This window comes from Tachyglossus aculeatus, chromosome 21 (assembly GCF_015852505.1).
Source record: "Tachyglossus aculeatus isolate mTacAcu1 chromosome 21, mTacAcu1.pri, whole genome shotgun sequence".
NCBI lineage: Eukaryota > Metazoa > Chordata > Mammalia > Monotremata > Tachyglossidae > Tachyglossus > Tachyglossus aculeatus.
The window spans coordinates 66,735,055-66,752,336 of NC_052086.1; the positions used below are offsets into that span (position 1 = coordinate 66,735,055).

The 17,282-nt window shown below is 39.8% G+C and overlaps 1 protein-coding gene across 2 annotated transcripts in view; it reads right to left on the reverse strand.

Annotated features, from left to right (window-relative positions):
• METTL9 (methyltransferase like 9) overlaps positions 1-17,282 on the reverse strand; it is a 61,141-nt gene that overhangs the window by 24,910 nt on the left and 18,949 nt on the right. For both annotated transcript variants that reach the window (XM_038762835.1, XM_038762834.1), the window contains exons 2-4: positions 16,758-16,948; positions 11,329-11,538; positions 504-688 (exon numbers count right to left, since the gene is read on the reverse strand). In XM_038762835.1, coding sequence (XP_038618763.1) covers positions 504-688; positions 11,329-11,538; positions 16,758-16,948 — 586 coding nt within the window. The remainder of the gene's footprint in view (positions 1-503; positions 689-11,328; positions 11,539-16,757; positions 16,949-17,282) is intronic.

Here is a 17,282-nt window from a genome sequence, read left to right on the forward strand (position 1 = left end):
TACCAAAATAAATGATACATATTGGAACACTAATGGTCTTCACTGAGAAAGAGACAGCCAAGTTTATCATTTTAAGAGCCCCTGTCAAGAAATGTAAAATGCAAAACAAAATAGCAATGGCATTCACTGATTGTGTATGGGATAGATTGTGCAGGCTGGACTATTTACAGTTGATTCTGTTTAAAGGCCAATGTGAATGGTTTGCTCTGCATTTGCAACTCTTTCAAGAACTCACCCTTCAAAACCCCAACTCAAGCAGGTAGATCAAGCTGTTTATTTAGTGTGGCCTTCACAAAGGGAATGTTAGAGCCTTCTAAAAACCACGTTAAAATGAACATTAACCAAATGGAGCTTTTACATCGGTCAGTAGGGCTATTTAAATTACTGGTTAGTCTTAACATTAGAAAGTGCTTAAATGAAAAAAGGACAAAACCACTGCATACCAGCAGGTACCTTATACCAAAATACCACAATGTGGCATCTTTTGGACTGAAATTGCTTACCATTTTCCACATAAGGATGAAAGGGAAGAACCAATGCAAGGACGACCCTGCCCCTAGTTGGCTCCAGGACACTTCTAATATCTTTTAATAAAGTCAGTGGCTGATCACAGCGATCAAGCAAATTCAAGCAGCTGATAACATCGTACTGGAATCCTGTATTTTGCCATTCATTTATGCCAAGCACTCTAGAAAAAAAAATGGGGGAAAAAAAATGTTGATATACACACTTGAAAACTCAAGACAAAATATAACTTTAAGGATCTGATTTTTCTGTTTTCTACAAAGTGATTCCAAAATATATTGATATTTATGGTAATAAAATAGAGGACAACTGAAGACTGAAGATGGGAAATTCAAACTTATGTTAAGAAATGCAAAAAAACTAGAATTAGAGAGTCCACAAACAATACTCCTGTGGCATACAATCATTGCTGTGTAACTGACTTGTGGACAGGTAAAAAAAAATGGCTATTACCCCCAATTACAAGCATATAGTTTACTAACAGTGATTAAAATACATTAAAAAGTATATTAGCATTCATTAACATAGCACACCATGTAATAATGCTTTGCATTCCTGTGGCCCTCTCTAAATTAAAAAAAATGGCATGGAGGGCATCTGACGAGAATTTCTATTTACAGCCCAAGGCTGAATAAATCTTCAACCCCTGCAGAGAGATGCTGTTTCGTATACTAAAATCGTCATATCCAAAGAACCTTGAAGGGAGATTAAAGCAGAGCACATGCTCTTACATTCTAAGGATCGGGCAAGGTATTCCGCAAAGTCTGAGCCATTCTTCATGGTGACGGAGGGGGAGAAACAGCCAAAAGTAGGGGAGTGCCTGTTGGGGATATAATATCTGTGCTGATGACTTCTAAGCCAAAAAAAAAAAAACCCAAAACAAGAAAAACCCATCTAGGGCATCTTGAAGAAGGAATCCTGAAGATTGCTGACCAATGTGGGCAATGAGGACCACATCATCATCATCATCAATCATATTTATTGAGCGCTTACTGTGTGCAGAGCACTGTACTAAGCGCTTGGGAAGTATAAATTGGCAACATATGTTGCCACAGCAGTTGCCAACGTGGGTAAGGAAGACCACAGTAGCCCACATGGCTACTATCATGGCAGCTACCTGCTGGTCTATGGTGCTATAATAGCATCTGCACTATTCTGCGGTCACTTTGGTTGTAAATGAGTTTTGACGTTCATTTCTTGCATGCCCGTTTCAATGTGCTGCACTCTGAATCATTTACTTGCTCGCTGCACTCAATGCTCCAATAGGATGACTGGCAGGGATAAGAGAATGAAATTCTACTGCATAGGTACTTGGCCTAAAGTCCTCATTACTGGACTCAGATTTGTCTGCCATTTATGATGTGATGCTCCATCAAAGAGGAGGTATAAAACTTCCCAGTTTTCAGGAAAGCTAAATATATTTTCTTCAGTGCTTGAATATGCACTTCTAATGTAGGAAATGAAGATATTTTAGAAATAAAGGGTCTTGTCAACTGTAGAGCTTCATGTAATATATTACATTATCACCAATATGGTTCTTGAGACCGTTAACTAAGTCAACAGAAGTCTACAGACATTACTTAATCTACAGGATCAAGGCTACATTTAGAAGAGTATTTTCATACAGGAAATTCACTTATGTCCAAATTTTCAAAGGGCAAACCTTATGTGGAAGGGATTTTGTCTTTCAGATAAAAGTAACGTTTTTGAAACCATAAACCGCTAATCTAGGCCATCAGAAGGATCTGCTCAAGACATTTTGTTGGATCTCTGGGCAAAAGAAAAGGATGCGTAAGACAGCTGAACCACAAAGTGAGAGGCCAAAAAGTTGAAAAAGAAAAAAGATAACACTCCTAACTGAAAAGCGGCTTAGACAATGGCCTAGAGTGCCTACACTAGAACCAGTCCTGACTATCAGGATTTACTGAGGCCCACTTGGGGGACAGAGAGAAATATAAGACACTGACCCAGCCCTCAAGAAATCTACAAACGGATGGAGAGGATTAGCAGACATAAACTGATGAATATATAATCATTTAAAGAATGCAAAAGATGACAAGAATAACACTGTCAAGTACGTAGATCAATCAGTAACAAAGAAATAGAGAACATATACGAGTGCTGCTGTGGCTGGGGTGAAGTGAGAGTGTTAATCAGGGGACATGACCTAAGAAAATGTAGAAAGGAAGGATATGGTTTGGCAAATTTGAGGGGAGAGGGCATTCTATCTGGGGGATAGGGATGAGAAAAAACGGGTCAGAGATGAGGTGGTTTAGGAAGAATAAAGAACACAAGGAAGAAAATAGGTTAAAGGGAGACAGGTGATTGGGAGAGGTGATGAGGAGGCAAGTGATGTACTTTAATCAGAATTAAAGAATGATATACACTGTAGTAAGATACACCAAGGAGGGAAAAGGCTGGGGGTTATTAGAGTAGTCCAGATGAGAGGTGGAGAAGGCTTGTACCAGGGTATCGGTGGAAAGAGCATGGGTTGGGAGTCAGGCATTCCAGGTTCTAATCCCAGCTGTGCTACTGGCCTGCTGTGGGTCCTTGGGCAAGTAACAACCTCTCTGGGCCTTAGTTTCCTCATATGTACAATGGGGATTAAAAATACCTCTTTTCCCTCAACTTTAGACTGAGGGATGCTTAACAAACACCATCATTATTATCAAACTACAGTACTTCTTGAGTGCTTACTATGTGCTATATTGTTATATTTTACTCTGGCAAGCGCTTAGTACAGTACTCTGCACACACAGTAAGTCCTCAATAAACATGATTGACTGACTGACTGACTGACTGCAGAGCACTGTACTAAGCAATTGGGAGAGTACAATACAACTGAATCAGCAGACACATTCCCTGCCCATGACAAGTTATTTTGTATTTACCCCAATGCTTAGCTTGAGGCTTTGGCCTAAGAAAGTGTTTAATACAATAACTATTATTATTAGGATGGGCTTAGATAGATTGGAAGAAAGGTTGGATTCACAAAATAATTTGGGGGAAGAACCGGTAGGATTCAAAGCTTATTCTGCTTAGGCGGGGTGGCGGGGAAAACTGTGAGTAGTCCGGGGGAAAGAACATGCTCTGGAAATCAGAAGACTTGGGTTACAGTTCCAAATTTGCCACTGGCCTGCTGTATGACCTTGGGCAAATCGCTAACCTCTCTATGCCTATTAATTTTCTCATCTATAAAATGGGGATAAGATTTGCTTTACCTTAACTCACAGGAGCTGTTGGTTGGACCAAATGAGATTTAAAAAAAATGAAATTTGAAAAGATAAAATGTACACCCAGTTCTTCCAGACTGCAAACTTCTCATGGGCAGAGATTGTGTCTACTAACCCTGTTGATCTGTACTTTCCCAAGCTCTTAGAACAGGGCTCTGCACACAGTAGACATTCAATAAATATCATAGATTGATTGAATGATCCCAGAATATCAGTTTTCACTAAGGGTTTTAGTTAGAAAACAGTTGGGGAATTAGAGAACATTTATCTGACAACATGAGCCTGTTAAGATAGAATGAACCTCAGAGTTCATTATATGAAAGGTTTGTGTGCATGGATGCATATATGTGGCATCAGGCACCATGAGTTTATTTTCTTTTATGCAGAGCTTTGGGAAAACACAACCCTCGTGTTTTAAGAGAACTGGGTGCATTGTTATTATATATCGAATGGGGAGAGAAAAATGAGAGTTAAGACAAAGATAACACTAAGTCATCTTTAAGTGTGTGGGACACAGAAGAGATATTATTGCAAAAGCATCATGTGATAATAATGAAGCAGGTTTAGAACAACATCATTTCCACCTATTCAATAAAGGGCATTTTGGCTTATACATTCCCCTAATCACCTGTAGAGAAGCAGCATGGCATAGTGGAAAGAACGCAGGCTTGGGAGTCAGAGGTCATGGGTTCTAATCCCAGCTCTGCCACTGATCAGCTGTGTGACTTTGGGCCTCAGTTACCTCATCTGTAAAATGGGGATTAAGACCGTGAGCCCCACGTGGGACAACCTCATTACCATATCTCTACCCCAGCGCTTAGAACAGTGTTTGGCACATAGTAAGCACTTAACAAATGCCTTTATTATTATTATTATTATTACCCAGACAGCTCCCTCATCCAAACAGATGAATGGACTCTAACTGGATGGAGAGTCTCTCCACAGGAGACAGAAAGGATCTTCACTGGGAAGTAGACTGGAGATTACAATCAATAAAACAAAGATTCTCTATGTCCAACTGGGATCCTGATAGGAAGCAGGCTCGTGATGCAAGATGGTCAGGAGCACGGGGCCAATCAGTGCCTCTGTCGGTTTAGTAGTAGTTACCAATTACGTACATTCAGGGTCAATAAGGAAGCCGGCAATCTCACTGCTCATCAGCGCAATCTAATGTTTTTGGGCCCTTGTAGGTAACAAATAAGAACAGATGGCATAATTTTCCAACATTAGCGGGCGGTCGAGTCACTTATTAGATTAGCAGACTCAAAATCCATAAAATTATTCCAATGTGCCAGTTAGGTTGACGAATATAACAAAGACTTAAGAAAAGTTAAAACATGTATGAGCATAAGCGGATACTCAGGTGTCTTTGAACATACATAAAATTCAGGGATTTGAAAAAGTATTCTTGATTATAGTGCTTCTTTTTAAACTTCTTCAGATGAAAAAAGAATGCTTCTTGCTCCCTTCAGCTATATTATTTTAAAAGTATATGTAAAAAAACAAAATAATGACTCCCACATCTACTTTTAAGATTGAAAATTATTTTATTAGCTCATACTAAAAAAATAACCAACCCAGGCCAAAAGTAGATTAAGAATTTACACCCCTCCAATCTATGATCCTTGTTTCTAAATCAGGCAACTGAACCATGTTATTTTAACAAATGTTTGTTCGCTTATTATGATACTTGTTAAGCCCTTGATCATCGCCATCATCAGTGGTATATATTGAGTGTTTATTATGTGCAGGGAACTGTACTAAGTGCTTGGGAGAATAGAATACAACAGAGTTCGTAGACACTTCCCCTGCCTACAATGAGCTTACAGTCTAGTCAGGGAGACAATGTCAAGCATTGTTCTAACCACTGGCATAGATGCAAGTTAATCAGATTGGAAATAATCCCTGTCCCATATGGTGGTCACAATCCAAATAGGAGGGAGAACAGGCTTGGAGGGTAATGAGAATTTGTTCTTCAGTTCTAAATAGCCTTGCTTTTGTTAGAAAAAAGGAATCAACAAAAAAACTGCTGCAGCCTAGAATCTGATAAATCTGAACTTCAGACCCATCTTTAAATTATTTAAAGCAGTGCTCTCCAAACTATTTTGCTCCACAACTTCACAGCTCCATTATTCCCACCCAGTCACAAGTCTATGGGAATGGGAAAGTTATAAGTGTGTACTCACCACTCCTCATTTTTTTGGTGTGAAACAGAACAAAAGAAAAAGTTCTGGGTTTCTATCAATTAGGGTATTTATTGAGTGCTTACTATGTGCACAGCACTTACTAAGCACTTGGTAGAGTACAGTACAATAGAATTAGCCATCATATTCCCTGCTGATAACGAGCTTACTACTACTATACTGAACTCTGCTTGCTTAGGAGCACTATTGCTCATGCACAATAAATCACAACTGGCAGTGCCCAAGTAGATGGTCATTATACCCTTGGCATGCCAGCTGAGAACCAGTAATCAGTGATATTAAAAAAAAAATTCAAACACAAACACATGCTTATTGGAGGAAACATCACTCACAATCCAACAATGGTATTTATAGAGCACTGACTGTGTGAAGAACACTGAACTAAGCAATTGGGAGAGGACAATACATTAAAGCAGGCAGACACGATCCCCCTGCCAACAAGGAGCTTACAGACTCCTATTCTGTCTACTGGAAACAAACCAAAACAGAGCTATTTTGCTATGAGGAACTTACAGAAGATAATTGTCACATTTTTAAAAATTTCAGGTTCCTACCTCTAAACTTTCTTAAACAAATATTCCCATATATTCAACCTCAGTCTCATTTTTTGGCTCTTCCTCTGCCCCTCCTTCCCAACTGGTGTTCCTCAAAGGCTCGTTCTGGGTCCCTTTCTCAATTTACACTTACTCCCTTAGGAACTCATATACTCCAATGGCTTCAACTACCACCTCTTCAGAATGACTCTCAAAATAAATATACTTTGCAGGCCCTGCCCTCTCACCTCTCCCCTAGTCTCAAAATTGCCTCGTCCTGCCTTCAGAAGATCTCATGGTTGTTTTGCCAGCACCTTAAGCTCAACACCTAAAAGTGAATTCTTGATTTTGCACTGCAAATCCTCCCCTCCACTTAACTTTCTCATCGCAAATAACGATAATAATAATAATGATAAAAAATAATAGTATTTGTTAAGCACTTACTATGTCTCAAGCACTGTATTAAGTGCTGGAGTAGATACAAAATAATTAGGTCCCACATCGGGCTTGCAGTTTAAGTAGGAGGGAGAACAGATATTGAATACCCACTTTACAGATGAGAAAACTAATGCACAGACAAGTGAAGTGACTTGCCCAAGGTCACAGAAAAGATAAGTGGTGGAGCTGGAATTGGGACCCAGGTCCTCTGATTCCCAAGCCTATGTTCTTTCCACGAGGCCATGTTGCTTCCCTGGCACACAACCATCCTCCCTGTCTTTGAGGCCCACAACCACGGCATTATCCTTGACTCCTCCCTCTTTTTTGGTCTGTGGATAAATCCTGTAGGCTTTTCTGCCACAATATTTCCAGGATGCTCCCTATCCTCTCCATCCAAACATCTACAATGCTGGTCCAGGTACTTGCCATATCTCTTCTTGACTACTGCATCAGTCTCCTCACTGGTCTTCCTTGCCTCCTGCCTCTCTCCTCTCCATTCCATACTTCACTCTGCTGCTTGACCCTTTTTTTAAAAAAGAACATCATTCTGCACGTTTTCCCATTCCTCAAAAAATGTAGTTTTGGGTAACCCAATCCACTTGTCCTCAAGCAAAAACTTCTGACCATTGGTTTCAAGGCAAGCCATCAAGTCTCGCCCTCTTTCTTACCCATTCTCTTCTCCCATTTTACCTCAACTCATATTCTCCAGTTCTCCCAAGCTCACCTACTCACTGTAACTCATTCTTCTCTTTCCTGCTGTCAACCCATTGCTCCTACCCTTCCTCCTGCCTGGAACTCCCTCCCCCTTCAAACCCATCGAAGCTTCAGTAACCCCAAATTTTAAAGCCTCCCCCACAAACTTTTTATGGTTTCTGTTAAGTGTTTACAGTCTGGGCCTCAGTGACTTCATCTGTAAAATGGGGATTAAAGACTGTGAGCCCCCCCCATGGGACAACCTCATCACCTTGTAAGCTCCCCAGTCCTTAGAACAGTGCTTTGGACATAGTAAGCGCTTAATAAATGCCATCATTATTATTATTATGTGCCAAGCACTATATGAAGCGCTGCAGTAGACACAAGCTAATCAGGTTGGACACAGTCCCTGTCCCACATGGGGCTCACAGCCTTAATCCCCATTTTACAGATGAAGAAACTGAGGCATAGAGAAATTAAGTGACTTGCCCAAGGTCACACAGCATACAAATGGCAGAGCCAGGATTAGAACCCAGGTCCTTCTGACCTCCAGGCCTGTGATTTCCTTGGTTTTCTAAAGCGCTTTTATTCTCACATTAAATAGCTCATTTCAGCCCTCACAACAACCCTGTGAGGTAGGTATGTATTATTATCTGCATTTTACAGATGAGGAAACTGAGGTACAGACAGGTTAGGTGACTCATTTGTGGTCACACGGTAAATTAGCAGCACAGTTGAGACTCAAAACCGGGTCCTCCAGCTCCGAGACTGACACTCTGCCACGCCTCTTCCCCAATTAATTTTTTTCTCCCCGGATCTTAACCCAAGTTTTGCACTCCCTCTTCAGTTATGTACTCCCAATCACCTATACTCTGTCAGGATATATACGTTTACATACTTCACCATTTAATCACTTATTCATACATTCACCTGTTCATTCTCTTTTACTTCCTATCTGCAACTTATTTTTATGTTTACCCCTCCCACTAGATTGTGAGATCCTTGAGGACAAGAGTGGTGTCTTCTACCTCTCTTTACCCACCCAAGCAGTTAGTACAGTACTCTGCACACAGTATGTGTTTAATAAATACTACTGATTGACTAGAAAACCTAAGAAATACATTCTGCGTAAAATGACTGCTAAAGTCAATTTTCTGCCTTCAAGTAAAAAAGAAGCTGGTCAAAATGGACTGGCATTCTTTAAATCTAATTTTCTCCTGAGTAAAAAGCTGTGATGTAAATAAAAGGAAAGCTAAAAGCAGACCACTGGATTAAAAGTATACAAAGCTAAGGTCTAACTTCTAATATGGCTTTACAGCATATCTAGACAACTTCTGGAAGGGACCAACTTAAAGTCTGTCAATTAATATGAACATATTTGCTACCTCAGATTGTAGGTCTACATTTTTAAAGAGCCTCCCCAAATCCTTACAAAAATAGCTATGCTCATATACTCAAATGGATTTAAGTGGATGATGTGCTGGTTCCCTAGAGAAAGGAAAACAAATATGCACATTATCTTAAAATTTTGTCTTTCAGGTGAAATAAATACCAACAGGAAAGGCTGAGCCCAAACTTGGTAAAGGAATGTTTCCTAAGTAAAAATCAGAGAACAATGCACACACATAACAAAGTTTATAATAAAAACTGATAATCAAGAATTACGAAAATAAAGGTATGAAGCAACCCATGGATTAGACTTCCTCATCATCATCAATCGTATTTATTGAGCGCTTACTGTGTGCAGAGCACTGTACTAAGCGCTTGGGAAGTACAAGTTGGCAACATAACTTCCTAGAGCCATTAACATAAAACTTCCTAGAGCCATTAACATAAAAATCAATGAAAAGAAATAAACAGAGTGCTAGTAGGTGCTTTCTGCCACTTTTCTTTTCTTATGAGCATGAAAGGTAACATAGCACAATGGGTAAGGGAGGCCAAACAGGAAATGGGAAGGAGGAGGGACACTGAGAAATAAATGGAGAAGGTGAAGAACAGATTGGGAATGGGTTGGGGCTTGGGGCACCAGAACAGGAATTAACAGGGGAGTCAGGTTGGGGAATGGGGATTTTGAGGAGCTGGAAGCAACTACCATTCCCCAGTCAGACTTATTGCTCTTCACTAATCCCGCCAAGTTCCTTAACCCAACTTGTTCCTCAAGACCCTAAGCCCTAACTCAGTTCCCTGTTCCTCACCAAACACCATCCCTGATGCGGTTCCCCATTCTAATCACCAGACAATCCCAATCTGGTTTAGCTTCCCATGCTTCACCAACCCTCCCACCTTCCCAGGCCTTCCATTCCCACAGGCTCTGCAATGCCTGGCTATGTTTGTGGATGTAACCGTACGTTACACCTAATACCTACCTAATACCAAAAGCAGGGGTAAGACTAGCTTGAAACCTAAAACAAGGGGGCCCCAGACCATTTCTAGCACTGAATTAAGGTTAGAGTTCTAAAAGTGAATGAGACTCCCAGATCTGAATGAAATTTTCTTTCATGTTAATCAAATTAGAGAAAAAAGTCAATTGTTATGGTAAATCTTTTATGTTGTGTCAGATTTCACAATTTTAAAGGCTTGAAAGCATTTTTGTATATACTTCATGTAGATTTTTACGAAAATAAAGCTCAAAAAATATTTAAGACAATGAATCTAGTCTATTAAATGCAATTAGATAATACAGCATTATGTACATATCTGTAATTTATTTATATTAATGTCTGTCTAGCCCTTTAGATGGTAAGCTCATTGTGGGGAGGGAATATGTCCGTTATAATGTTGTGTTGTACTCTCCCAAGCACTTAGTACAGTGCCCTGCACACAGTAAGCACTTAATAACAATGACTGATTAATTATATTAGATAAAATTGCAATCAACTCAAAACATATTTCATACACTGCTGAAGTGTACATTTAGTATTTGCTCTGTAACAACCAGAACTTTAATTGTCAAAAGGAATAAAGACAGAGATGCAAAGACTGGATTTTCCTTTTCCTCACACTAGCTGATGAGGAATTTCCTTACACTCCCTTCCATTTCTCAAAGAAAAAAAAAGTCAGACTGAAGAGAACACTTGATATAAATCCTGATTACAAGATCTGAAGGATTAAAAGATTTAAAAAATTAAACAGATACAAATTATTTTCAATAGGAATCGAGTAGAGTTTAAGCATTAATACGTTGATCTTTACACACCACAGACAGCGCCTATCTGCATAATAAACTAATGGTCTGTAAAAAGCCATTTACTAAATTAATCCTGCTTTGCAGGCTAGATTACAGTACAACTGAACTAGATTTCTAACGTGGAATCCTTTCTAAGAAATATTCTCAAGGCTGGGAAAGCCAGATTTTAATTTCTGGATGATATGTTTTACAACATGTTTATAGAGCTCATGATAATTTTAGATAAGCTCTTTTCTCCACTTTAATATGATACTATTAAGGAGTCTCTAACAAACTTCAGTTTACCACTGCTGGTATAACCAGAAGAGAATCTAACTAAAAACAAACAACAAAAAAGTGACCACTTTCAAACTCCAATACTATGAACTAGGAGGACATTAAATGCTATTATTCTAGAAAAATTGCTCCTGGTTTCTGTAGTTGTAAACAGATTTTCAAAAAGAATACACCAATATAATAATAATGATGGCATTTATTAAGCGCTTACTATGTGCAAAGCAATATCATTTAAGTACCTGTATTTCTTTTTCTGAAGTTGCCATATCATGGTTTCAGATAGCTCAGTGGCATAGATTTCTTCAAAATGAGGACTCATAATTTTAGTGACTTCTCCATCTCCAGCGCCTAAATCAAGGAGTCTATGGGTTTTCCAGTCTGGGTTTATTTTGAGGAGTCTCTGAAATTGATCTGGTGAAAACACAAACATCGAGCCTCTTCCTAGCAACCTGAAATAAAAGCACAGAAGTGGAGGAGTTTGTGCAAATGTTTGAAAAAGGGTAAGCAAGCCTATTACCTAAAACAAACACACACACACACACAAAAAAAAAAAAAACCTTTTAGGACCCACTTCCCATTAGCAACAACCTCAGGGGCTGATGTAGTTTCAAAAAAATAAGAAGGAAAAGCTCGAAAGGAAGAAATGCTTTTCTAAATGTCAATTTTGTTTCTTTGCATTGAAAGTATGGCTATTCCTGTAACCAATGGAAAATATCACGGATTGAAAGAATGTGGTTGTGACAATTTCGTCAGACATAAGGAAAGGTGAAAGGAGAAAGAGATGGCACATGATAGGAAGAGCTGCAAAGAAAAAGAGATGAGAAGATGGGTATGACTTAAAAAAACTGATTAGCGGATTTAATGATTGGCAGAAGTAGAACATAGCAAGAAAACAAAGCAGAGAAATTAAATATAGAAAATAAGCCGCATCCATCTATACATAAGTACATACAAAAGAAATGACAGTTGCTGTATGGGTTGCCACTGCAAGCCTTGAGAAGCCCGCAGGCTGGGACATAAAGAGATGCCATACAGAAAATTACTCCCCATATCCAGAGGTGCCCTCACCTATTCTGCTGCTGTCCCATCTCCTGAGGGGGAATGGAGTTGTGGTGACCATAGTCTTTGGGCCTTGACAGCCACTTGGCTTGGCTGCCATCCCCCTCTCCTGCAGAAGCATAACTAAGGTTGCAGCCAAGACCAGCAGGATACCAATGGGTTCCTCTTATCAGCAAAAGCTACCATCTTTGAACTGGAGAGGAGCCAACAAACACAGCAGAGCAGAAGAGTATATGTCCAGTACCTGCTGGGTCTTCCCTCTCCCTGTAACACTGCCTCATACTCCTCCCATGATCCCTGCTTTGGGATTTGCCCTCCCCATCTTGTCCGTGTGTTGGCATCTAGATGGGTGTCGGTGACCATCAGTGTCACACCCGTGTGAAGCGCTGAGTTTTTTCTTAGTAAAAACCATAAATGCCTTCCTGGATCCACTGGCTTTATTTCCCCCAGAAGCAACACAAGATGTTTGAAGAAATGTTAGAAATGAAAGAGAAAGTAGCAGTTCAGGTTCAGTAGGATGATTACGAAAGCAAACCAAATGTAGTGACCGAAAAGAGGTCGTCGAATCACGGGTAATAGGATCTAAAAGAGGTCTTCAAATCATGGGTAATACATATGTGGTTCATGCCTTTCTAGAGCCATATGTATAATTTGTGCCAGAATGTACCGTGTAATTGGCTCAGGCTTTTTATTTCTAAAAGGGATGAAGACATAAAGGGGAGGCAGCAAAGCCTAATGGCAAGAGCAGAGGACTGGGGGTCAGGAGATCAGATTTCTAGCCCCAGCTGTGCCACTGGCCTGCTGGGGGTGTCTGGGCAAACTATAACATCTCTGAGCCTTTGTTTCCTCATTTGTGGAAAAAAAAAAACAGAGATAAAGTAAATAGTGAGCATTGTGTAGGCCAGGGACTGTGTCCAATAGAATAATCTTGTGTCCACTCTGGCATGTAGTACTAAGTCTATAATAAATGCCACTATTATCATTATTAGCAAAGATCCTACAAAGAAATAAAACACTGGGAAGTTTTATGAGAAAGATTAAGCAAGGATGGAAAGACGGAGCTCAAACACCTCATATAACTAATTAGAAAAAAGAATGAACCCCTCCTTAAAACCTGTTTTTCAGTAGTCATAGCCAGTTTCACCACCTTGCCTAATTAGTGAATAAGAAAATCCATGTGTTATGACCAAAGACTAGGAAGTAAGCGCAGAAGTGACTAAGCATAGGCAAGCAGAGTAGCACAGAAAAAAACCCACCAGTGACTCGAGTTACTGCCAAGAGAATAAGTTTGACTTGGTAAAATGAGCAATCTTATTCTTTGCATGTTTAGGAAATTGCAAGTTTGGGGTTCACAAAGAACCAAAGAGACCCCATGATTAAAGTCAACTTCCTACTGAGAGCAGTACTCATTTCAAGATAGTCAAGTATGTGTGTGTACTCTGGCCAATTTGTTACAGTAGGTCCTCTGCCCCAGGACATCTCAAAAACACTGAGAAAAGTGATGTGAAACAGCGATAATCATCAACATCAGCTTACCAGAAATAATCCTTATTTCTGGTAAATAAATCTGGTGGAAGATGAGGTTGTTTTTCTAATGTTAATCAAATATTATACCTTGAATTTTTATAGCATGATTCTTTTTCAGAACACTTTCATATTATTTATCCTATTTTTGTCTTCACATCATTCCTATCAGGTAGGCAAGAGCAGGTATTATTACCCCCATTTTATAAACAAGGAAATAGAGGCTTGGAGAAGTTAAGTGACCTGCCTAAGGTCACACTGCTAGCCAGTGGCAGAGCTGGGACTGAATCCGAGGGCTGTTGTCTTATCATCATACCTTTCTGAAAGGGATAAGCAAATTAAATTTGGGAGAAAAGGTCTAAATCTATTGATCAATTGATAAGAATTTCAGATAGGTACATGTGTTGGGCTGCTTTAGACAGTGGTGATCACTATTGGAAGTGTCACCTTTGATCACTTTCCAAGCGCTTAGTACAGTGCTCTGCACATAGTAAACGCTCAGTAAATACAATTGAATGAATGAATCGCAGAAGAGCCAGCTCTTCATATCTTCGCTGAAATTTGAGGCAAGATATAACCTACTGCCGTTAGCTGTGATTTGCCCATTCATAAAATACATCTCTGAGGTAGACGGAAAACATTATTGTCCTTGTACCTCAGAGATGTGCTGAGGATTAACTGGACAAACCTAGACTTCTGGAACTCATAAGGTCACTTCTCCCATTTGGTGCCTCAGAGAGCGCCCAAACCTGAAGTACCCATGACAGATGGTTGTCGATTCTATTCTAAAGACCTCCAGGGTCAGCTATGCCACAACCTCCCTTGGTAGCCTGATCTAGTGTTTAGTTACTCATATACCATTTGCTACTTGGAAAAAAATACTTACTGACCATTTATTCTTCACTGAGTTATGAGTGAAACGTTCAACAAATCCTTTGGGTGAGGAAATCTCATAGAACAACCTTTAAAAAACTCTGGTGTCTTGAGCAACACAATTTGGGGTGTTAAAACTAAGCATATCTATTTATATATTTTTGTCCATTTATATTTTGGGGGCTAATGATGGGTATCTTGCCTGTTTTGTTTTGTTGTCTGTCTCCCCCATCTAGACTGTGAGCCTGTTATTGGATAGAGACAGTCTCCGTATGTTGCCAATTTGTAATAATAATGATGGTATTTGTTAAGCGCTTACTATGTGCACTTCCCAAGCGCTTAGTACAGTGCTCTGCACAAAGTAAGCGCTCAATAAATACCATTGAAAGAAAAGAAAGAATAACCAATAACTCCTTCCTCCGAAGTGAACTCTTCCTTGCAGCCACAATCTCATTTTCTCTTGTGCTTCCTCCTATGGGGATGGGTGAGCAGCCAGTCACAGTAACTACTTACACATTCGGGGTTATTAATTCATTCCCTAGCCTTCACAAATAACTAATTATTTTGAGCTCTTTGAAGAGAGACCTATAAGAATCCTTTTGTGAACTTATTACTTCCTCACATGAAAAATCATAGGAGTACTTTGGTTGGGCTATGGATATCTGCTAAGTTTACTCTATTGGAGCTGGTGGCCTTCAAATTGAGTTTTTCCCCTAAAAATTGACCATTTCAGCATAGAAATGGTTTGGAATAGGAACTGGAAACCAGGAAGGGCCAAGGGACTAATGAGGATTTTCTTCCTCTTCTCCAAAAAGGAGGCATTTTTTTTCTCCCCCACCCAAGGGATCTAGGACCATGTAAATTGTCTGTTTACAGAACTTCTTTGCTTTCAAAAAGAAAACAATATGGAGCAGAAATGCTCTGCAGCACATTTTCAGAATTGCAGAACAATACTCTGGATTAAAGAAAAAGGTTTGGCTGCCAAGTTAGGGTGCTTAAACAACCACCAGCGAATAAATGAGACATGCTTTCAGAGGGTGACCTACAGCAATTCAGTGGAGACAATGAAAAAAAAATCAAGAAGGAAATCTTGGGAAATGGGTTATGGGGCATGGGAACTGATCCAGACACCAGATGATAGGCTGGGAATCCAGACATAAAACAGGAACTAGTTCCGAACCTAGAGGGGAGGCGCACGTGGCCACTACCCGTGGTTGAATTACAGTGTTTTCAGTATTAAGCACGTTGGTTTTCTTTCTTTTGATTTCCAGGTTTGGAGGACCAGGATTACGTTTGAACATTTACTATGGGATTCTTTCGAGGATTCTTAATTGAATGTGACCCAGATACCCAATTAATTAATTAGCAGTCTTTATTCAGCCGCATATTCTCCACTCAATTGGCTCTCGGCAGCTAATAGTACACTGATTTAACCTGGCATGAACTAGTTGGAGGGCTTTTTAGATAAGGATCCAAGGCTACAGAAAAAGAGATTCCTGTCCCCTGGCTGAGCCACCAGGAAGAAATGCAAGACCCATCTACTGCACTGGCCTCTAACCTAGCCTGAACAGATCATCTAGGTACCAGAACTTTCAGTCCCAGAACAACCAAAAATATAAGGCAAAAGAGGATCTTCATATCACCCCCTTTTTTTTTCTCTTCACCTCAAAATGATCCCTTTCTCACATTGCCAAGATTGATGCCATGGGAATATATAATGATTGGGATAATGATGATGATCTAGAAACAGCATGGCTCAGTGGAAAGAGCACGGGCTTTGGAGTCAGAGGTCATGGGTTCAAATCCCGGCTCCACCAACTGTCAGCTGTTTGACTTTGGGCAAGTCACTTAACTTCTCTGAGCCCCATTTCCCTCATCTGTAAAATGGGGATGAAGACTGTGAGCCCCCCGTGGGACAACCTGATTACCCTGTAATCTCCCCAGCACTTAGAACAGTGCCTTGCACATAGTAAGCGCTTAATAAATGCATTATTATTATAACAACCATCAAAGCAGATTTAGATAAAAACATAAAATGCCCATAAAGGTGGGATATCAGTAGGAATCTGGCGGCATGGTGACTGGAGTTCTGGTTAGTTTATGGTACAAGAAGAATATTCTACTCATGAGTCCCTTGAACGCAGCAACCTTTTCATTAAGGAGCAATTTTTTTTAGCCTAAATATGAAAGGAAAAAATACCACTTCACTTACCCATTGATTGATGTCCTAGACATAAACAGGCTAAAAACAGATGACACAAAGGAGTGATACAGTTGGATAAACAACCAGCCCGATTTCTCAATACTGTTGTTTAAGAAGATCTGGGTTCCTTGATCAAGGTAACTCTGGACAAAGACAGGCTGAAGTGATTCACATAATTGTTCCGTGTTGCACACATACCACTAAAGAGGAAAACACAACAGAAGTGTTATTTAAAAGGCTCAGAATAATAAAACCAGAAACAGCAGATGTTTAAGTACAAGACCTATGGTCTTAACGTTTTATGATTTGCAATCTTTCTTCTGGGGAACTATGTTATTTTACCTCTTCTCTCAGTGCTCCTCACCACTCTGCCAGGAATGTGGGTGGCCAGCATTATTAACCCCACTTTATAGATGAGGGAACAGACATAAAAGGTGAAATAACTTAATCGGGATAACAAAACAAGCCAGTAGCTGAGAAATAAATTAGAGCGCAGGTCAACACTGTAGCCATGAGATCAAGCTGTCCCTCCAT